At 35.2% G+C, this 24,002-nt stretch overlaps 2 protein-coding genes across 2 annotated transcripts in view; one reads left to right on the plus strand and one right to left on the minus strand.

The window, feature by feature from the left end:
• The window catches only part of LOC126966322 (facilitated trehalose transporter Tret1-2 homolog), a 68,201-nt gene that overhangs the window by 18,067 nt on the left and 26,132 nt on the right, over positions 1-24,002 (plus strand). The window lies entirely within an intron of this gene.
• LOC126966309 (uncharacterized) lies at positions 4,869-23,445 on the minus strand. Its single transcript, XM_050810282.1, has 13 exons — positions 23,202-23,445; positions 16,708-16,955; positions 16,459-16,636; positions 15,773-15,936; positions 15,178-15,482; positions 14,114-14,373; positions 13,036-13,234; positions 12,204-12,473; positions 11,513-11,707; positions 9,030-9,185; positions 8,187-8,415; positions 6,879-7,066; positions 4,869-5,133 (listed from the first exon to the last, which is right to left on the minus strand). The coding sequence occupies exons 2-13, from the start codon at positions 16,941-16,943 to the stop codon at positions 4,994-4,996; spliced, it is 2,520 nt and encodes an 839-aa protein (XP_050666239.1). The 5' UTR covers positions 16,944-16,955; positions 23,202-23,445; the 3' UTR covers positions 4,869-4,993.

The following is a 24,002-nucleotide window of genomic DNA, read 5'->3' on the forward strand; positions in this document are numbered from 1 at the left end:
TTTGGAGGACAAACGAGCATACGGGTCACCTGGTATTAAGTGATCACTGCCGCCCACACTCTCCTGCAACACCAGAGGAATCACAAGAGCGTTGCCGGCCTTTAAGGAAGGTGTACGCGATTTTCTTGAAGGTACCCATGTCGTATCGTCCCGGAAACACCGCACAAGGAAGCTCATTCCACAGCTTCGTAGTACGAGGAAGAAAGCTCCTTGAAAACCGCACTGTGGAGGACCGCCACACATCCAGATGGTGGGGATGATATCGTAACTTGTGGCGTGTCGTGCGAAGGTGAAATTTGGCGGCAGGAATCAGGTTGAACAGCTCTTCGGAACACTCCCCGTGATAAATGCGGTAGAAGACACACAATGAAGCGACGTCTCTACGCAACGCCAAGTGATCCAGCCGTTCACAGAGTACTGGGTCCCCGACAATTCGAGCTGCTCTGCGTTACACGCGGTCAAATGGATCGAGCTGATACTGGGGTGCGCCAGACCAGAGATGACAGCAATACTCCATGTGAAGCCGGATCTGCGCTTTGTAGAGCGCTAGAATGTGGGCCGGCTTGAAGTATTGCCGTGCTCTATTTATGACGCCCAGTTTCTTTGAAGCCAGTTTGGCTTTGCCCTCCAGATGGCCACGGAATTGGCAATTGCTCGAGATTTCGAGACCCAGTATTCCGATACTAGGCGAGGCTTTAAGGGAAGTGTTCTCGAAGAGCGGTGATACGGCAAATGGGTTTTTTTTTGCGGTAAACGCGCAAACTTGAGTCTTCTGGGGGTTAAATTGGACAAGGTTTTGCTTGAGACTTTAATTTGTTATTTTTTTTCCAAAGTTTTAGTTTAATAAAGGATGTATATAATACTATTAAGCATGTCGAGCCTGTAAGTGGAGTATACAACATTATTAAAGATTTTTGAATGTATCTATAGATTAAGATAGTTGTATGCACGTTGGCTTCCTAATAAATAAATAAGTAAAGGTGTCTTTACAGTTAATTAAATAAATAGTTATTCTACTAATATAAAATTTTATGCGAACCTGACAATTTTTTACCTAAAATTATGTAGGTATTATCTAGTGATGTAAATAAATAATTATTAATACATACCTGCTTAACTTTTATTCTCCTCCTCCTCCAGCATCTATACATATAATAAAATCGTAGGAAAGTAAAAACTGTACATCGAATATTTTAAAGAATGCTTTGAGTTTGTTCTACGAGCAAAACTGAAGCCATAGAACTAGCATAACTATATAGGTACTTAATACATATAATTGGTATTTGCTTGTCTTATATAATGTATGTTTGCGCAAAACGCAAAAGCTACTGAATAGCGTTAATTCAAATCGTGCATGAATAGAAGAGGTCGGGACAACATATTATTATAGGCTACATAATATTATCACGCTACGTGCAGGCATAGTAATTTTGCTGCTCTATAGCGTTCACAAAGACGACGTTACGGGCTAGTCTTAAATACAAACATTAGTTTCGATACAACTCCTGTATTTTAGTAACCAATGCTTGAAAAACAATTGTAAATTTATTGATTTCGGCGTAAATTTGCTGTAATCTATAATATTTTAAGATATTAATTAATATCTTTATTGTTAATTACCTACTCTCATTTGGTATGTCAGGGAAAAAAATATAGAAATTAACACTATGAATATAGTCGCTATTTAATCTTCGGCCGGAAGAAAGCATATAATTGGGGCAGTGTTGTAAAGCATGTCGCTACTTGCAAAAACTCATAACTCGCAATGCAAATGGCCTCATAGAAACTTTGCGCCATAATATAAATTTTTGGATATAAATAGAATTAAGTATATACATTTTACCCATTTGACAAATATAATAATCATTCCTTATTGAAACACTTTTATATATTTACAGCGTCTCAGACGTTTCCAGAGATAACTACTGTTATTTGGAGATTTTTTATGCTATGTATATATGTCTTTTTAAAAATAGTGCCACGTAATTTGACGATAAGTAAACACGTAACACTCGTAGTATTACCGATTGAAGTAAATAATGCCAAATTGTATATAATTAGAAAGTATTATATAGAGGCACTGTATAGTCGATTTACGTTACAATGAAATTCGCCAACTTACGTGGCACACTAATTATGGGCAAGGCTTGGAATGAGTTTCAAAAACTTCGAGCCGGGTGCCTTGCTCAAATGACATGGCGATGAAGATAGTTGACAAAAACCGTTGATATTCGGGTTATTCAAGGAAATATTTATAAAGAAATCAAATAAAATCAACGAAAAAACCGTAAAATAGTGGTGACAGATAGAATAAAACTTATTTAAACTTATTTACAAGTACTTTGCGTTCCTTAACAGTAAACGTTTCCAATTATTTTCGGTTTCTTAGTAAACAACAAAAAAGCACTCAGCATTACTACGTTTTTTTTTTTTTTTTTTTTATATGAGGCAAGATTCTCACGGGATTGATGACGGGAAGATCGGGAGAGGTGAGGCAACCGCCCATGGACATCCGCAACAACAGGTGTGTCAAGAAATGCGTTGCCAGCCTTTAATATGCTTTTTTCTTGAAGGTCCCTAAGTCGTATCTGTTCGGGAAGACCGCTGCCGGTAGTTGATTCCACAAAGTGGCTGTGCGAGGCAAGAAATTTCGAAGAAAACGCGCGGTTGTGGAATGCCAGACGTCTACGTGATGCGGATGGTACTTTGCACGTAATGTCCGATGGTGGAATTCGGCTGCTGGAATCAACCCGAACAGCTCCTCTGAGCACTCCCCGTGATAAATGCGGTAGAAGATGCAGAGAGAACCCACATCTCTACGCAATGCTAGAGAATCAAGCCGATCGGAGATGACTTGATCGTCGATGATTCGAACCGCTCTTCGTTGTATGCGGTCAAATGGAAGAAGCTGGTACTGGGGAGCACCCACCCAGAGGTGAGAACAGTACTCCATGTGAGGCCGAATTTGCGCCTTATAAAGTTGCAGGCGGTAGCTTTTAGTGAAGTACTGTCTCGCCTTACTGAGTACACAAAGCATTTTGAGGCCAGTTTGGCCTTCTCTTCCAAGTGACCACGGAACTGAACGTCGCTCGATATATCGACGCCAAGTATGCCAATACAGGCTGTGGCAGATAGAGGAGTGATCTCGAATCGAGGGGATACGACAAAGGGAGACTTTTTAGTGGTGAACGCACAAACTTGTGTCTTCTTGGGGTTGAATTGGACTAAATTTAGTCGGCCCCATTCCAAGACTTTGCAAAGCATAGTCTCGATTTCAGACACAAGTTTGATCCGGTTCTCGTCGACGCTATCCCGGGACATGTTGGCACGGGCGGTGTAGGAAGCATACCCCGTGCTGTCGTCTGCATAGCAATGAATATTGCTGATTTGCAGCATATCATTGATATGCACCAGACCAGCACCAGAGTTTATGGGTTTTAAGGCGGAGCATGCACCGTTGATAACAACCTTGATGCTCCGATCAGCCAAAAAGCTAGTGACCTATTTGCACAACTTCTCGGGAAGCCCATAGGATGGCAGTTTCGCTATAAGCGCTTTAAGCCACACCCGATCAAAGGCATTCGCTATGTCCAATCTCACTGCCAACGCCTCTCCCTTCGACTCAACCGCTTGCGCCCATTTATGGGTGAGGTACCAGCTGAGCGACCCTGACGGAAACCGTACTGGCAGTCGCTGATCAGCTGGTGCCCCTCTAGGTATCCCAAGAGCTGGCGGTTGATGATCGACTCCATTACTTTGGAGAAAATGGAGGTAATGGCAATGGGGCGGTAGTTGTACGGATCTGAGCGTACACCTTTCTTAGGGATCGGGTGCACTAAAGCCGCCTTCCATAATTTCGGGACTACGCCTGATGAGTAGGAGAGCCGGAAAAGACGGGTTTCTGTTATTACTATAGAGTTGTTCTATCTAATTATGATTTCGATCGACGAATAACGTAATGACTTCAAGCATCGAAGACGTAAGGTCTTAACGGTTAACGTGAAGGCGTTCGGTTATGCTGTGATTTTACTTCGATATTTTTGTGAACTAAAGTTCATTTATGTTACTATGGTTTTATTGTCTTTTCCACTAATGTTACACCAAAGATTTTTTTTTCAAGAGGCGGAAAATACATTTACATTATAAAGACCCCATAAACGGGGCCCATATGTCGGGCGCGGGTATAAATACCGACTAAAAACCTCCTGTGATAGCCCTAAAGGCTTTTACAGCGAAGCCGGGCGGGGGCCTTGGAGGCCGAGGTACCAAAGAATATATTACTAGAATTAGATTAGAATAAATTACTAGCTTTTCCCCGCGACTTAGTCCGCGTGGAATATTTACTTTAGGCATTTTATTTTTATTTTTCTTGGACACACAAACTGCTCTTTCCACTGCTGGCAGCGCTCTTCTATGATACAGCGGATATAAATTGTCATTGTGGACAGTCTCTTTAATAGTATTTCCCTGAGAACTTTAATCTCCTTTTCATCCCCATGTAGGTTAAACTGTCGATAATGCTCGAACAAATACTTATAAATTACTTCTTATCAAATGCCAAAATACAAAGTTTTACAGTGTCATCTTCGATCATGACGAACTTCCAAATTTCCATCCCCTATGTCAAAACCTCCATTTATTTTTTTGCAATAAAAAGCCTTTGGCCTTTTCCAAGCTCTAGTCTATCTCTGTACAAAATTTCATCAAAATCGGTTCAGTGGCTTAGGCGTGAAAGCGTAACAAACAAACTTACATTCACATTTATAATATTAGTAGAGATTTTGTATGTAGCACGACACATAAGTACATACACAATACGAATATTATGTTGGTTTGGACTTTGAAAGTATGAAATGAGGAGATATAAAATTTAAAAAATATGATTTATTGTATAAACAAAATATATTATTATACTTAAAGTACACTTCCTTTAAACAAAACTAGTTCTCAGAAATACTTATTAATAAATATTCTGTTGTTTTAACAGCTATTTCTACAGTTTGAGCAAATAGAATAAAATGGCAGATATAATTAGTGAAAAGCTTAAATTAAATCTTCCTGCATGGCTGAAGCATCCGAAATCTTCTATTTGCACCTGGTAGCGTATGTTGTACGGGAAACGACATGCCCTTTCTAAGAAACAAAACTATGCGTTAGGAACATTTGAAATATCATAAAATACCTAGGTACTATAAATACAATGATTAGTAGTGTAGTGGTAGAATAATGAATAATAGTGATGTCTTAAACAAATTTATATTTTCAATTATTCTATTTTTTTTTCGTTGGAATTTCTTTTTAATGTAGAACATAAGTTTGATGCGTCGTATTTTAATTAAAATATATTTACACTCATTTTACTTATTCGAAATTTATGTTTACACGTAAAATAAGAGTCCTTTCGAAGGACAAATTTATCTGCTCGCAAATTATTCTGCTGTATAAGAACACATCTAAATTTGCTAATTGCTATCAAAAATAAAATTTAAATAATTTTATTCAAAATAGGATTTAAAATTACTTATTAATCTTGAAAATGTACCCACAAAAGCTACCTATGGCTCTGTCCTGAGAAGAACTGAGCGGTATTCTTTTTTTATACTATAGTTCGTGATTAGATGTAATATAATTTCGTACATTTTTATTATTATTAAATAGCCTGAGGGTGGTCTCTCCATTCCCAATCTGTGGTACGGCCTACAAAATGGAAATTTCAAACTTGTCACTTGTCACCTATTGCTTGACAGTCCAGTCGTTCTAATGCGGGGCCAAACGCCGTTGATAAAGCGTTCACAGATAATATGAAGATAAGATGTAAGTAAACACCGTTTTATCCGTGTTCACCGAATTCGCATATAGGTATCCTTGCCAGGAATTTTTTTTTATACCCAAAGGTTCTATTAATCGAACTCAAGTTTGGAGCGGTTTTTTTAATCTTTAGAAGGTCCGTGATATTTACTTTGACCGTGTATCGCAAACGTTAGTCGGTTAACACTACACGCTCCTGTCAAACTCTGTCCCTTTGAGCAAACAACTATTTTATCATTTTTAATTGTTTTTAATCCGTTAACAAATATGTTTTCAAAATAATGGTAGTTTGTGAACCCTTTCAAGGCCCTATTTCAGCTTTGTTGTTGTAAAAAAGTTCTCAGCAACGTTAACATACGTAATCGATGATCATGTGGCTTATTAGCCACTTGGTGGTATCTAATCTTAATGTCTCTTATCTCGTTATCAACGTTGACCCTTATGTGACCCCAGCATTAGATACATCGCTATAATAATATTCTAATATGAGACGTCATTCAAAGTTCAAGCTCATACTGAATTTAAGATAATTTGTCGATTATAATTATTAGTATTGCGTACCTATCTCATTCTCTGAATGAAAAATTTACTATTAATGCACAGAGAGTATGATGTGAATATCCCTTTGTGTTGTCTTACGGCGGTTCCCAATATACTATCTACAGATAGAGATAAATTACTACCTTCTACTGTCAGTAATTAGCTGTCAATAATCTGAAGCTATCCCAATATACCCGATAAGTCATTCTTATCGCCTTATATTGAGACGTGTGAATTGCAATTTCCATACAAACTTCTATCGCTGGTAAGCTATACGTCGTCCCATTGACAGACAGCGTGTACGGATAAGGTGAGTTACCGTCGATAAGTTTATTGGGACAGAAAAGTCAACCATAGTTACGATTTTTATCTCAAGTAAGCGATAGACTGAATCACTCTGCATCAATTTATAATCATTTTCATGCTCGTTTCGTGTAGATGCACCTTTATAAAACGGCAGTTTACATGCAGTGTGAGATCTAGAATTAAGAAATATGAATAGTTTCTTAAACTTGGTTTATGATACGTACCAGTGCACGTTGAACTTAAGGTGGTAGTAGCCGCCACACTGGACTGAACAGAAATGAAGAAGAACGGACATTCAACGATTCTCCAGTAATTATCACAGGCCCCTCGTAAACTTATTTCGACACTACCAGTTGCCAAAGTCTGGCATATTATTGCGTTTTCATCAGCGCTTGAAGTTGTGGTGTTTTGTCTGTCAAATAAATAACACAGATTACTTACGTTACAGAATTAAGGGGACGTGAGTCACAAAAACCATGTTTTGACTGTACGAAAACACAATTTTATGGCGAAAAAACATGGAATTTCAAATATTTTTTTATGGCAATCATAAGCTTAGGATTCAAGTTAGTAAGTTTAGCGAATCGAAACAAAATTGACTAAACTTGACTCGATACAATAAATTCGCAAAGTTTCCTCTAAATCTTCATTTTTAGAGAGATATTTCTATGGAAAAAACAATTTCATTCCGTTGATATTTAACATTTTTCAATTAAATTTCGTCTGTATGTTCCGTAATAAATACTTCACATGATTACGGTTTTTTTTTGCGAAAGAGTATTTATTTTGTAAAAAAAATTAAAGAAAAATTACTAACCTAATCGGCTATTATGCATACGCATTGCATTATATTTGAACAATTTTATACAATGTTGCATTTCTAAGGTTTATTATTCCTATGAAGTACATAGATAAGATTATAAGCGTAATTAATTATTATAATAATAATTATTGTTATTAATGTATCGATTTATAATGATCTTTATTTATTCTACAAAGACTGGAGGGAGAAGATTACTTTCTCTAAGTTTGAAAAAAATTATAGCAATTATACTAACAAGCAGATCCACAAGATTTAATGTACGAACGTTGCCTTAAAAATAAGGACAAATCAAGTTATGGATGCAGTGATATGGTTGCATGATACTAATTTAAACATCAACATATCAAGCAAATTTAAATAATAGATTAAAAGATTTTTATTGAACATAATAACATACATTTTCAAAAATAGTTAGATCAGAAATAGTTAAACTGTGTCGCAGCCACATTTACGCCCACCACGGGACAATAGGGGCAGTTATGTTCTACGTACAAATACAATTTCAGACTATAAAGCCAATAAAACTAATATGATTTAAATTAATGAATTTTACGTGTGGTTTATGTAGGTCCTGCATTACACGGTAGATGGCGATGCAGTCGAGATATCGGAAGGTCTCTTATTATTATTCTTGATTTTTTGCGTACAATAAATAACCTCAAAATTACAAAGTCTTCAGGTTTTCTTTGAACTATGGAAACGAAATTACCTTGGCATAGGATCTGTCCTGGACTGGCATATGATCAGGCTTCCAACACCGGCGCCGGTTCGGGAAATCCGGACTTTTCTATTGTCATGATTACGGAAGAAGTAGTTGGGACTGATTGAGTAGTAATTAGTGTATCCCGGCTCCAAATAGTCATCGAATTGTCGAATACCAGACTCTGATTGTGAATCGTAAACAGAGCCGCAGTTTGAGTTTACTATTCTTCTGCCAACTGAAAATATAACAAGTCATTTAGGTTCTTCAATTGTTTGACTCTTATAAAAGTTTTTCCCTCAATGTATTCCAAACAATAGTAGGTGACTTTGAAATACAATTGCGGATGGTAAGAATTTTTTCTAAACTTGGTAATATTATGAAATGATTTTTTCTTGCACACACAATGCTATCGATCCCTATTTTTGTTTTGAGGATCGATATAATGTGAAGAGACACATATTGGTTTGAATAAGAAGAGTGAGACGCAGGCGTCTGTCTTAGCGTACAGACTGAGTGCCAATGAGCTTTCTTATCAGGCCCATAGTTAGCGACCACGTCTGCGTAGGTACCATAAGTCATCACTGACTGATGGCAACACACACTGATTGAAAACCTTCGATTTTTTACTGACCTTGTCTTTTGCGAAATTGGATCTATTATTCGATATTTTACTACTTGAGTATTCTTTATATGTGAAAGCAAGAAAACATTACCTAGGATAGATATTTAACTTTTTACCCACTTTTAAAGGATATATATATAGCCGGCGAAATCTAGATGTGAAACACCTCCGTCTAACCCTTGAGGGATATACACGTGTTAGTCTAGTATAGATTATAACGGACTTACCTGATTGTATCCTTTGCAGAACTGGGTTCATAATGCTAGCTACATTTGTGCCATCTGAGTTAAGCGATATTACTCTAATATCGTTATGCATATCCCTCACCAAATTCCATAGATTGTCAAACTGATTTGACGAAGTCGCAAAAAATATCCTGAGATCTATAAAATGATAAAAAAATTAGCCTAATCAAACCCATATATTACCTACAGTTTTTATATTATAGTACCTACATATTATAAGGTGGGTTTCGGTTAACACTGTTAGGCGTCGTCCTGACTGGACATGAACGTCCGATGACACGATGCTTTTTCGTCGGACGATGAAAGTGGTCGTACGATGATTGAACAGGAATGTCCTTATAGACTGCGCAATGCCCATCCGCATTTAACTTTACAGAGATGCACAGTTCTTGCCAACACGAAATATTACTTTGAATATTACAAATAACATTCAAAAAAGAAACGTACAACGCATAATGCTCTAGATCCAGAAATCAGCGCAGTGAATTAATTTTATTTACGAAATAAGAAAGTAAACTTTTACGATTGACTACATCTGCAATGGAATACGTTACCAATTCGCATACAAATTAGGACACTTACACACGATACAATTTGATTTAAGCCATCGTACGACCGTTATTAAGCATTGCCTGTGCTCGTGTGATGAGGTTAAGAGTTATAATTAGGACACTTCTGAAGAAATCTGTATGTTTGAACTTTAAACTCATCGCACGACGAGAACGCATCGTTTCATCGAACGATCTTAATAATTACGACAACACCTTGCTTACAGAAAAAGAAAATCGACAACCGAAAGCTATGGAAAGACTCGCTTCTTATTCACTCGCCTCGTTACAAATACTTATTCTATTTCGGTTCATTTCTTTCATTCGCCGTGGTTCATTACATGTAGACGCGGCTTTATATTAGTCAAGCCTCGAAGAGTTTTTGAATTATGAAATGTTCCGATCAAAGACTTACAATATACTAGCGTATATACAAACAAAGCGTGCGAGAGAGAAGAACATCTCTAACGGAGATACAACAAGATAGAAAAGGTAAGCAAATATATTGCCCCGCTTGGCTAACGCACACATTGACAATCAAAATATGTCAAGCATTATCATGTCCATGGGAGGTTGTCTCACCACATCACCCATCACTCGAGCCTCTTGCCTGTTTGTTACATAAAAAAAATCTTCTGTTCAGAAATAACAAAAAGCAAATGTGTGGTTTTATGAAACCATGATGCAAGTGAAACTTTGTTTCACAAAATAACATATTAATATCAGCATAATATCCGAAAGCAAAAAAGGAATGCATTACTTCTTTATAAAAATTTAAATATAATGTGATAAAAAACCTTGGTCAGGTGTGGGGTTCGAACCTTCTCTCCCCCTCGAGAACCAGAATATAAAATTGGCGCCTTAAACCGCGCGGCCAAATTTACTTGGAAAGAGTAGTTTCTAATTAATGATAGAACTTCACACCTACTACAATCCGATTGTAATATTTATTTATTTTTTATTTATTTATTTATTTATTTTTAACAAATTACATATATAGGTAACAAAATTATTGTACTTTATACATAAACTCATCCGAGATTTACCGTGTACAATAAGGTCGCCGGAATACATATAATATTATTTAAATTTAAAGTTAAATACTTAATTAACTACTTAAATTAAATTACTTAGTTTAAAAGAAAAATTAAACAACTTAAAACTACACACAAATATTAATTTTACAGAAAAAAAAACAAAACAAAAGCATAAACATTTAGGTGCTAAGAAATTTTGTGAACAACATTATAAAGTAAATAATTTACAAATACCCTCAATATTAACACTACAAGTATTGTTGCTTTATATACAGAGTGATTATTTTATTTACAAACAATATATCACTACAAGAACGAAGAGGAGGGTGATTTTTTTTTTATTTCTCTATAAATTAAAACATTAGTTGAGTTTTGACAGAAAATATTGATTTAATTTAATTTTTAGGTTTTTTACTGTCAGGTCCTGCTTTACGACTTTGGACAGTTCATTTATAAGGTTAGGAACCAAATACTTAAGCCTGTTCTTACCATAAATATTTGAAAATCTTGGTAAGAGTAATTTAGAGATAATACGAGTACATAATATTATATTGCTTTCGTCTTTCTTTTTAAATACTTTGAGGCTCTCATTATAGTACTCTTCCTTTAGTAGTGTCATTTTTATTTTTTCGTGACAAGGTGGGATTTTGCAATATTCAAATAGTTTATGGTAATTATTGGAGTTTTTTTTTAATATAAGCCGGTACAATTGTTTTTAAGACCCGCAATTGCAATAACAACGCGACATAGATGGCCGAAAGAATTTGAGGCGATTTAATAAAAGTTTAACTTTAAAAACTCGTTCACATAATGTCTGAAACTTATTAATTAATTTAAATCATGAAATACCCTTAACCAAACGTTAACTGACTTAACTTACCCGGAACAGTTTCATTTAACATTCGGACTTGTTCTAATATTTGTTGATTGTTCTGTATATTGCCTGCATTCAATAAAAACAATAGTACTGTTGAATTTCCACCGACGTAGTTTGCAGTTTTCTCATTTTCCAACTCACTCAGCATCGTTGTACGAATATTTAGCAAAGTATTCTCAAGATTTACTCCATTGACGACTGAAAATTTATAAGAATTTTTGTAACATTATGTATTTTTAACCTGTGCTTCCCCGGGTATAAAATAATAGGGAAGTCTTGTGGGAGGTGGTGTAGCAGTAATGTGCATGCATTATTGTGTTTCGGTCTGAAGGGCGCCGCAGCTACTGGGCAAATGAGACTGAACATCTTACGTATCAAGGTGACGAGCGCCATTGTAGTGCCGCTCAGAATTTTTGCGTTTTTCCAAGTATCCTGAGCGTCACTGCATTGTAATGGGTGTATCACTTACCATCAGCTGAACGTCCTTATCGTCTCGTCCCTTAGCGTCATAAAAAAATATTTAATCAACTATTATATTTCAGAATTATCATTATCATTAAAAAAATCAGAGGTTAATGATTTAACGAGATCTTGCTCTGAAATTCTTTGCACAATTTCTTGATATACTTTTAAGCCAAGCAAAGCATTCAAAGTGACAATTTGATAATAATTTTCCGACAATACTTATACATACTATTTTGATGAACAGCTTGTGTGTAATTCGAGTGAAAATCAGCCAATGAGAAGGTCTTGTTGACAACTACATCTCCGTTAAAAGCATTCAACAGTGTGATGCTGGAACCATACTTCCCCACTTCTATACTGTCCAGGAGGTACGATATGGCAGGATATATGGTCTGGTACTGCCACGTCGAATCCACAACTAACATCAAATTTGTTTTCATCCTGAAGAAGCTGGCAGTTACCTCCGTTGTTTCACAGATGAGGTTGTTTAAGTTGTTTGCTGAAAATAAATATAACTGCATATTACTTTTTTTATGTAATAGAAGTACAAACGAGCGTATCTAAGTTCCACTTGAAGGTAAATAAATGTTGAACTAAAATGTGGCTTACATTGCCCAGGGCTGTTCATCATGATCTATCTAACCCGAATGTTTGTAATGTACTATGAGTAGGTAACTTAATGAAACTCACGGTCATATCTAAGAATAAAACACACGACACAATCCACAGTGCGGTTTTCAAGAAATTTTCTCCACGTATATCCAAGCTGTGGAATGAGCTTCCTTGCGCGGTGTTTCCAGGGCGATACGAAATGGGTACCTTCAAACGGCTTTATTCGCCCGGCATACCCTCCTGTGATTCCTCTCGTGTTGCAATAGAATGAGGGCTGTGGTGATCATTTGTCATGCTCTTACATTAAAAAATATGTATTGCAGTGTCATTGGCTCTTGATACAAGTGCAAACTAAATGTATCAAGCATTCACAACGTAACAATCTCTTAAAGATTAAGGTATGTATAACGCTTTATATCAAACAGCAATCTTAGTAAATTATCACTTACTGGTATAACTTTGGAAGTTAGTAACAGCACTGTTAACAAGCTCACTGATCCCTCCAACAATGGTACCCCGTAGTGGCATGTTAGTATCTAAAGCTGCTGTAAACGCATAAGTCTCTTCCACTAATGTACTCCTGTCAATAAAATCTTGGCTCAACTGACGTCGATTACATGCTCTTCTGTCCGGATTGAAGACACCATTCTAGAACAAACAGCGATTCAATGAAATGAAATTATTTATTGCTAAGCTGACAATAATTAAGTTATACATTTCTTACAAAGACACATACAGCTGTGAAGATACTTTGTTCAAAAATTCTCTGTGTACTTGAACATTATGCGGTTAGAATGTATGTGTGACAACCCTAACATATTTTTGCGACAAGAAGTTAAGACAGCGTTGCACGTATTAGCGGGAGAACAAAGGCGATGCTACTACTGTTTGTACTTAAGTAGACATAGGATAGTAGGATGAAATTAATTTAAAGGAGAATTATTTACGATACATGCTAATACATTTTATATATAATACCTTTCGTGGCCTACAATTTAATTCTAACATATTCAAATCTTTGTGTACCTCGGATCTTTACTTTCGGACAATAGAGGGAGTGAACTTCACACTGGCATTAGATTGTCCACAATCTGAAATCAAAAGATCCTGGGGTATTTTGGCCACATTGCCCGACGCCTTCCCAGTTATAAAGACCAACTGATAGCCATAAGCAATGTGGATGGCAAAAGACCACACGGACCCAGCTTTTGCTCGGACCAGATCAGGACACTCACTGGCCTACCACTTACGACGCCTTACGGAAAGCCGAGGACCGAAAGGAGTAGAAGGCTTTAATGACCAACCTAACAAAAAATTTGGAGCATGGACATTACCTTCAGAAATGAAGAATGCGACCACAAAGAAGATGAATTAAAATCAAATCAAAATCAAATATAGTACGTTTATATTCGTCTTTTTTGATATACTTCATTTTTGAATGAATATTGCTTATTTTTATTATAATTTTAACTTATACATGTTCATGTGGATTTTTTTTAGATAATATGTTGTTGACTTTTTATTTACCCTCTCACTGTAGTACATGTCGAGCAATTGTGAAAGTCTTATAGTCCCCGATCCAGATAATTCAGTGTTTAGTAAAGTCCCGAGCACAAAACCGTCTATATCTCCGCTGATTTCAGGATCAGTCATCTCGACGTTAACGCGATTGTTTAACATATAGAATCTTGGAGCCTGTGTAGTGTTCCAGTTGCCGGCAAGACCAACAGATATAGTTGAACTTCCTGTTTCTGTTCCTTGTATAAGAACAGCTTCTGCTAAGTCACCTGAAAGATAAACGAGAATTAAATATTGTAAGAACAATATTAACTTCACATTTGCTATGTTGTACTTCCAATCTATCTGATTTTATTTGCAAGATACAAAAGCTACGGAGGGAATTGGTTCCAACTATGATAGCCACACTGCAATATTTGAGAATAATGTTAGAAAAAGTTACAGTTACCAATCGAAAATACACAAATTTAGTTTGTTGTACTCTACTGTCTTGTAACTATGTATGTTGATATGTATGTGGCATTATGGCCGTCATGTCTATCTGTCTGTCGGTCATGTCTGTCTGTCTGTCCATCCGTATATCACAGCCACTTTTTTCCGAAACTATAACCGCATTAAGAATTTCACACAAACATTTTGGGATTCTCCATAGTTAGTACAGGGATACCACCACGGTTAGTACCAGGGTAAACCAAAAAGTTTGCGCGAGAGACAGTTTCAAAGAAGTAAAATGTGTCCCCCTCCCTGTAACCGAACCTTGGTTTGAATGAGATCTAGTAAGTACTTTCTTTTAATACGTCATAAATCGTAAGCCGCAATTTACTTATAATTCAATCAACTCAAATATAAAGTCACAACGAACTACAAGAACTTTTGTATTCTGTTTCTTGATGCTACCGAACCCTTCATGGTCGAGTCCGACTCGCACTTGGCCGCTTTTTTCTATATCATTTTGAAAAGAGAATTTATGTGTGCAAAGATATTAAATGTTATGAATATATATCCGCGAACACCTTGCGTTCACCGAACATCAAAAAATCAGGTAATCTTATATAAAATAAAATAGCATCTACCTGATAGTGTGCTGGCAAATATTGATGAAACAGTCGTTTGAACATTTGGAAAGTTCACCAATGATCCTTTGGCTAGTTCTGTGATTGGTATTCTTTGGAATTGAGCTCCTGCAGCGATTCCAGACAGGACATGGCCTGCTGATATTGCACCCCACTTAGTGTATACAGCCCCATCTAACAATGGGCATTGGCTGTCTCCCAACACTTGACGTTCATACTTTAAAGCAGCCGCAGAGTTTGTATTGAATACAACGTCATCTTTGGGATTGTAATGCCTCATTTTACCATTGGTATTTGCTGATCTTCTGAAATCGTAGAATCTTTGTTTAGATTTGTAATTTTAACCGGTTATTCATGATGGCCGTTGGGGCAGTAAAGTCCTCGAATGGTGACCACGTACCGGAAGACGCAGTGTTAGTAGGGCCAACACAATTGACCGACATTCTGGTCAAGATCGCCGAAATACGTTTGATGAGGGCAGGACCAATCGTCGTGGAAATCTTTGGGGGAGGCCTTTGTCCAGCAGTGGACGTCTTCCGGCTGATGATGATGATAATTCATGTTCATACTGTTAATTGTAGATAGGTATACTTACACAGAATCTAAATTTAAAATTTCAACGTCATCCCTAATTTTGAGATAACTTGGAATATCTCGAACTGTTCTCAGAGCTCGATACTGTGAAAGTCTGTTGCAGTTGTTTTCATTTCCTCTAACACGTGCATCTACCGTTGTGGAAACCATATGGTGCAACGCACACTAAAACATATTACATAAGAGTTCAAAATTATATATCATTCAATTATAATTAGATAGATTATTACCAATACAATCTCGACAGTCTTGTTGGGTTGTATAACAGATTACTAATTAAGCTTGATCCAATTTCCCCACATAATGAAACAAATTTTATATTTTTGTTTTATATAGAAATTAAGGGACGAGACGAGCAGGACGTTCAGCTGATGGTAATTGATACGCCCTGCCCATTACAATACAGTGCCGATCAGGATTCTTGAAAGACCCAAAAGTTCTGAGCGGCACTACAACTGCGCTCGTCACCTTGAGACATAAGATGTTAAGTCTCATTTGCCCAGTAATTTCACTAGCTATGGCGACCTTCAGACGGAAACACTATAATGCTTACACATAGCTGCTTCACGGCAGAAATAGACACCGTTGCGGTACCTATAACCTAGCCGGCATCCTATGCAAAGGTGCCTCCCACTGGTAAAATTTTATGTGCAGTTTGTCCGTCGTAAAATCATTAATAGTACTTACTTTTAAAATGGGATTCAGGGTGTTGTTTCCTAGGGTTAGTAAATTATTTGGTAGAATTCGAGACAATAGAAGCCGATGGCGATGAAAAGAATGAAATGTCGGAGCAAATGGGAGCACGTTTGACGATAATACTAAATTAGACTCTGGCTGATGAAATTCAATACCATCTTGTTTGTATCTAAAACATACAACACGTCATTAAGAAATGGAACAAAGAGAATAATAAAGATAATTCCGATTGATACTCACGTGTGCAGTAGCAGTAAAACTAGTTGTCTTAAATCTACGTTGACATTGGGATCGTCTTCGATCTTTTGTATAATATCTATTAGAACTTGTAATGTAGTAGGTGGGAGGTTGTTTCTATCGACTAAGTAGGGGGCAGTGTAGCATTCTCGGAGATCTGGCGCAACGCTGGACTGTGCATTAAGCTGAGCGTGAACGCTGCATGAGGCGGCCGCCAGCAATAGTGCTAACCATAACATGGCTTGTGTTATCTGTAATTGTTAATAAACATACGTGATTTTTAAACTTTCTTGCATTAAGTGGTATGTACTAAGCAATACACATATTGCTATAGCGGCCAGCAAAAGAGGTATAATGGACGAATGTGTAATGTAAAACACATACATAACTCTATCAATATCTTGACTGATGCCTCTCAATATATTCTTGATAATATTATGTATGTACAATATGTACATGTATAATATTTACAAACATAACACAAGGAACAGACATATCCTTATAACGCCTACTACATGGCTTAGTCGAGTAAGTAAGTCTGTTCAAAACAAAATATGTATTAAGGTAGCCTATGTCCTTTTTAACAACTGTTTTAAATTTCGTAACACATTTGTTTTGTACATTTTCTGGGATCATGTTGTAAATGCGTATATATCGCCTAATAAAAGATTTACTAACTCGACTCAACCGAGTAGTAGCCATAACAAGTTTATGTTTGTTCTTCATATTAACATTATAACTGTCGCAGTTTCTAGCAAATTTCTTAATGTGCTTATGAACATACAGAACATTATCAAGAATATATTGAGATGCAACAGTCAAATTGTTTATTTCTTTTAATTTTTCTCTTAATTTTTTTGCGTTAATGCGTCTCCGCATCGAGTCGTTCTGGAGTCGTCTTCGCGGCGCTCAGAATCGTACCATCGGTGATTGCCCGGATAATCATTTCTTTAGGCATTGGTTGTCCGTGTACCACAGCGAGAACCAAAAATGACCGTGAGTAATTTTATTATTTTTAATTGTACACTTTTGTTTTATATTTTATATCTTATGTTTAAACTTTACTTATATTTATATCTTATTTGTAATTTTATTTTGTAATCTGAACTTGCTCTGAAAAAAATGAATATTATTATAATTCTCTTTATTGTAATTTCATCTTATTTTCTTAATTTATAATATTAATATTTATAAATAATTCTTTAGGACTTAGGTTATAAAATATAGCGCGAATAGCTCTCTTCTGCAGCACAAAGATGGTATTAAAATCGGCTGTATTGCCCCATAACAATACACCATAGGACATACTATTCTATTTCCATTTTTTTTTCTTATTACACGATAGATATGAGTTTACTTTGTATGTTATTTAATCACTAAACCATGATATATATATGTATTTTCATACAGCAGTTGCCAGCCGCTGCTCGTACTAAATACTAACGTACTCGTAATAAATAAAACGTAATTACTGTACTGACCAAATACATATCTGGTCAGTACAGTAATTTCAATTTATCTCGACGATGATTGTCGAAATAATGCTCAAATTTCCAAGCATATTTGAGAAAAAATTATTTTAATTTACATCAAGAGTTCTTGTACAAAATTTCTTTTTGAATCGAATTATATGAAATAAAATATTTTAACAAATAATTTATATTTGTATTAAAATAAAAGGGTTTCTGTTGTAACTCAGATTATTAAAATTATTTTTTTTCAGTTCAATACCTTTAAAAGGTGATCATTTTAAAGTTCATTGTCTGTGTGTCAAGACTTTTTTTTTTCTGAAACGCTTGGAGTATTATATTGTATATATTGTATATTTTCTAAATACACCCAATCAAAAGATACTGCTAACTATAATAACTGTTGCTTTGAAGATATTAATTTACATTTATATTTTTGACTTACTCGTGTAAGATATTGACAATTTGACGTTTGGGTACTTTTGTTGCATCACTTTACATTATATATTGTAATTCAAAAGGATTTGTAAAACGATGAACTTGTAAATATTGATTTAAAAGAGTGGCAATGAGTTCCTTGCCATCTCATTGCCAGCTCAACCCTTTACAAAGTGGCGGTAAATTTAAAAATAAATGTAATTTTTTGACCATCATAAGCGTCATTTCCGTAACCTACATGAATAAAGTGATTTTGATTGATGATTGATTGATTAAGAATGAGTCCATTAACACATTTCTTCTATTGAGGAGATATTCTATTAAGGCGGCACTAAATGCCGGCGACCTTGAGCGATATGAGTTCACGGCTCCTATGTAACAAAGCCAATATTTTCAAAATTTTTGCGTCGAAAATTTAACATTTTTACAGGCGCAAACAGTTTAATTTCTTACAATCCTCATAATGGATTACTAATCTTAATAAATGAGAGCAGTATACTAAACAAATGCGTAATGCCGAGAAAAAACTTGTTTAACTGCAAAGAAAACTGGTAGTTCATAATACCACTGGAGTGTTAAGTTTAACTAACAGCAAGCATTAGCAACCTAAGAGTAAGACTTAAGGGTATCTGTTACAGGATAAAGTAGTGTTCATAGCTCCAAATGCTATATTTTCACTACAAAACTTGTCTAAAAACACCTTGTTTGCATGTTTTCTGCTTACTCTTCGCCTTAAAGAATGCCTTCCACTATTATTGGAGGTGGCTGTGGAGTTCTTTAATGTTCAATAAGTGATTTCATATTCATTTTTGGATTAAAAACATTAGAATTTGAATTAAAATTAATAATTACATGCTTTGCTTTGACGCAATATTATTGTTCTGTTCCTACTGCATATGAATATTTTTACAGTCAGGTGGAAAAACAGGCTCATGTTGGTAAATGATAAGCTATCGCAGTTATCAATGAATGACTACGTCTAATGGCATTTTATCTGTAAAATAAAGGGAGTGGTTTAATTAAATTATCATTTAACAAAAGAACTAAAGATGATTGTTTTGAAAAGAGAAAGAAACCTTAGAGTTTCTTGCTCATTCTTCTCTAAGGAAATCTGCCTTCCGAACGAGCTGTATGAAAAACATGACATATTTCAAGTGTAATGCAATTTACCTACGACATAAAATATTTTTTATTAGATTTTGATGTTGCTTTTGATTTTGATTTGTTTTGATTGATCGACGACAACAGATGTTTAGTTAGTATTATAATTTATTTATTTATTTATTTAATTCAGAGAGACCTCCATATATATTAGTAAATGTATTAGTAACAATATTTCTTATGTACTACGTAAGTATTATTAGTGGAATATATTTATAAACCTAGAGGTAACTGTATCCAGTGTTTCTGGAAGGAACAGTTAGCTCTGGCAGCAATCATCTTTAGGATGCTGTTACTGCTAACACGAAGACGCTGCAACATGGAAACCGCTTTTTTTGCGATGACAGATGCCTCAGCAAACATTCCAGAAGCGCTTCAACACCATGGTAGCCCCAACAGCCTCCTAAACGCATTATTATATGTGACACGTAGAACGCTATAAACCCCGTGCGAATATGACATCCACAAGCCGCTTAATGGTATTGAGTTCTAATATAACATAGATACATAAAATTTCCCTCGCTACTACTACTCTCTATCCCTATTTGCCACTAACCACTAACCTCGACGTGACGACCACGACCACTCTGACAAGAGTGTAACGTCGAAGAAGAAGAATTTGCCAAGAGCCGGACATTCACCCTAGTTTTTTCTAATATAATATTTTATGCAATCAACGCTTTTCTTCTCAGGATCAATAATAATAATAATCTTTATTTGCATTAAAATAAGGTCGGTTTTACAATCGGTCTTATTTTAGATTGAATTTGCCATTATTCTACCTACAAGGCATGGAAATGTAAACAGTAGCACTTATAAAATTTTATTTTTAAATACAAAATTGAACCTAACCAATTGGTATTATAAACTTCTAAGCAATACAAAATTCTAATAAAACCGTAATATTCATGTCAAAATTATATGTTAATTTTCCTCATATTTAAATAGTTATTGAATAAAAACAATTATGTATTAGCCAATATGGTTAATTTAGTTTTAAGTTGAATACATGGCATGTCTTTTAAATAATCGGGTAACTTATTATACATGACGTGAGAATTTTTGATTAAAAATTAGGGTTCTTTTACGATATTTGAGTCAAAATAAGCTGAAATATTAATATCCAAATAAAAAAAATTACAGTGCATTTGGAATATTTAAAGGTAACTTCTCACTAAATTTTGTGTCAAAAAAAATTTGTTAAAATTTAAAGTAGAAACGGAAATTTTGGTTATTTAACTAAATATTATAAACTATTTCACATAAATTTTATTTTTAGGTTATGTGAAAAATAGTGCTAAAAGAAAAGTTGTAGATCTTTTTACTTATTGCAGATATTATTATCTATTTATCTTAATATTACCTATAACTTTGCTATTTCACTTTTTCCCGTATTTTTTATTTCCGATATAATCCGTTTTTTACCCTTTGACACCCCCTTTTCCACTTCCCGACCTCAGATCGCCCGTAATTTATTTGTCCTTTCATTTTTGTTATATTCCCTTCCTTTTCCATTGGGTTTCATTCTCCTATTTTTTCACTTTTTATCATTTCAAAGGCTTCAGCACTGGTCTACAAGTAGTTTGTTTGAGTGTCGCGTCTTCCTAGTAGAGTGATCTTTGTATTCATACATTGCATTGCCTGAATTTAATATAATTACGATAATTTATATTTATACAATTTATTTTTTATTTCTTTTTATGAAATATTGGAACTATGAACATGATTCATATATTAGATGAACCTCACAAACTTATTTGTTTTAAGTGTTTTACAACAATTATTGTAAAATACTCAATGATTTAAAAGAGTGGCAGTTGAGTTTCTTAAATGTTCTTCTCACGAGCTCTACTTTTTCCGAACAAATGGAAGATTTATTCGGAAAATTATTAGACTTCCTTCATTTAGGCTTCCCGAGAGCTTTTTCCCGTGTACCTCCAGCTTCTTTACTGGGCCGAGCATAGAAATCGTTGTCGATGGCTATTGCACGAATCCGAAGCCCGTGAACGCTGGAGTGCCCCAAGGCTGTGTGCTATCTCCCACCCTGTTTCTTCTACATATCAATGATATGTTGGACACCTCCGACATACATTGTTATGCAGACGACAGCACTGGTGATGCCGTATACACGGGCCATGCAGGTCTCTCTCGGGAAATCGTAGACGAGTGCCGGGAGAAACTGCTCGCCATATCAATGTTGCGTTTAGAGAGGGGACTGCTACTGAGGGGACACCGTGCGATTTTGGTTTAAACGCTTTCGTGATGAAAACTTTGATTTGAAGAAAGAACCACGTTGAAGGCACAGGTGAATAATAGTAGGATGGGGGGGGCAAGGTAACCCATAGTGGTACTTTTCGACAATCAGTAGAGTTATTTGAATTATTTTTTACAGAATTAAAAAAAAAAAAGATCAAAGTTGTGAGTGTCGTAATACGTTAAAATATTCAATGTACTTGAACAAATAATAACAAATAAAAAAACTCCTTAGAATTTATTTTCATACAACATTATCGCCCGCATATTTTTTCGTCATCAATGACGCACTTTCGGGCGGTTGTCAAACAAATAACTACAAAGGTAAAAAATATTTGCAGTTTCTTCCAGGACTTAAAATATCGGCGAATAATAAGTTATGTATTTTGATAATCGTGTGGCTTTTTATTTATAAGTAGATAGTTTTCACGCGCATTTTGATAAGTATTCTAATCTGTAATCGTATCACTACACACAAGTATTAGGCACTTATTTGCTTTGCCTGATAACCTACTGGCCTTCTTACAAATTATTACTATTTCGGTAGGGCCTCATTTTAGGAATATAGAGTTTACGTGATTTACTTTACAGCGTGTATTGAAGTTGAATAATGATTCATAATATAACTATGAGTCAACCATAGTTTATTTATCTTTGAGTGTATAGGGTTGCCAATCGCAAAAAAATTCAATCGATTTTAAAGTCATTCAGATTTTTAAGCTGTCCTTTGCGAAATAAAATAAAATTACCTACATAATTAAGCAATATTTCATATATATAATTCATCATATAAATTTAACCCTTACAAGTTTTTCAAATATGATTATACATTCGCAGAAGCGCGTATTTGAATAATGTAAAAATACTGTAATTTTTAAGTCAGACATAAAAAGATATAATCTCTCTATACATTGTAAATAGGTCTGAAATAAGTTAACTATATAAATTTATGTCACCCAATATCAAAATATACTACAGATAATGTACATAGCTTTTCGAGTACTTACATAAGTCCATTTATAGTTACATTTGGTCACGAATGACGAACGACTGTTGATGACCCAACTGGGCCATGTCATACAAGTTAGTATAATCTATGTGGTACTTATACATTAGGACTTACTTGACTTGTATTTTGATTATGATTATGAAAAAGATCAATTTACAGTTACTCACCAAAAAAACGTACTTTAAGTATTATTATTATTTCCTTCGCTATTTAAAATCCAAAACCGTTCCACTTTCCAACTTTCCTCACAAATTTATCACAACACTCCTCAATTTCCAATGAAAAATCATAACACAAAAGTAACAGGGAGTAACACTTTCGGGCACGCCTAACATTTACCTCAGACTCGTAAAATAAAGGGCACTAATAGCCGATAAGATAATAAAGCAGGTCTAGATAAATTCGAAGCTGGTGATAGCCGCACCAGCGTAGAACATACTCCGCATTCTGTTATCAGCGTATATCTGGTTTTGCTTGCGATTACAACGATAGGAGGATTATGGTGAAACCTTGTGGATAAATACACATTAGAAAATTCTTTTATTAGGTACGTTATGCACCAAAGGATTTCCAAAAAACTTAAATTACCGCGTTATCTAATTATGATACAGATTATATTTTGACAGAATGAGGAGTAAAATTTATAACGCCTTGCTAGTTTTAAACAGCAAAGTTTTGCAAGCTAACATTGGCTAAGATATTTATTACATTATTGAAATTTATAATATAGAAGTCAAAAGATTTATAAATATACAAAAAAAGTGCGTATAATTTTTTAAAAGGCCAAGAGCACTTCTGTGATTCCTCTGGTGTTGCAAGAAAATGTGAGCTGCTTTGCAAACCAGCACGCCGAACTAAGAGACATTTTATAGTTTATAGCTTTACATTCTCAGTTTTTCAACTGTTAATTGTTTTTTAATACGGAATCAAAGAGTTTAAGTATTATTATTATACACAAGATACAATAA

The sequence above is a fragment of the Leptidea sinapis genome, chromosome 10 (genome assembly GCF_905404315.1).
Source record: "Leptidea sinapis chromosome 10, ilLepSina1.1, whole genome shotgun sequence".
NCBI classification, from domain to species: domain Eukaryota; kingdom Metazoa; phylum Arthropoda; class Insecta; order Lepidoptera; family Pieridae; genus Leptidea; species Leptidea sinapis.

Coding starts and splice junctions, on each gene's coding strand:
- LOC126966309 (XM_050810282.1), bottom strand. CDS start 16,943: ATGTTATGGTTAGCACTATTGCTGGCGGCCGCCTCATGCAGCGTTCAC. Junction 16,637..16,707: donor GTTTTACTGCTACTGCACAC/GTGAGTATCAAT, acceptor TGTATGTTTTAG/ATACAAACAAGATGGTATTG. Junction 11,708..12,203: donor ACAAGCTGTTCATCAAAATA/GTATGTATAAGT, acceptor ATAAATTTTCAG/TCGTCAATGGAGTAAATCTT.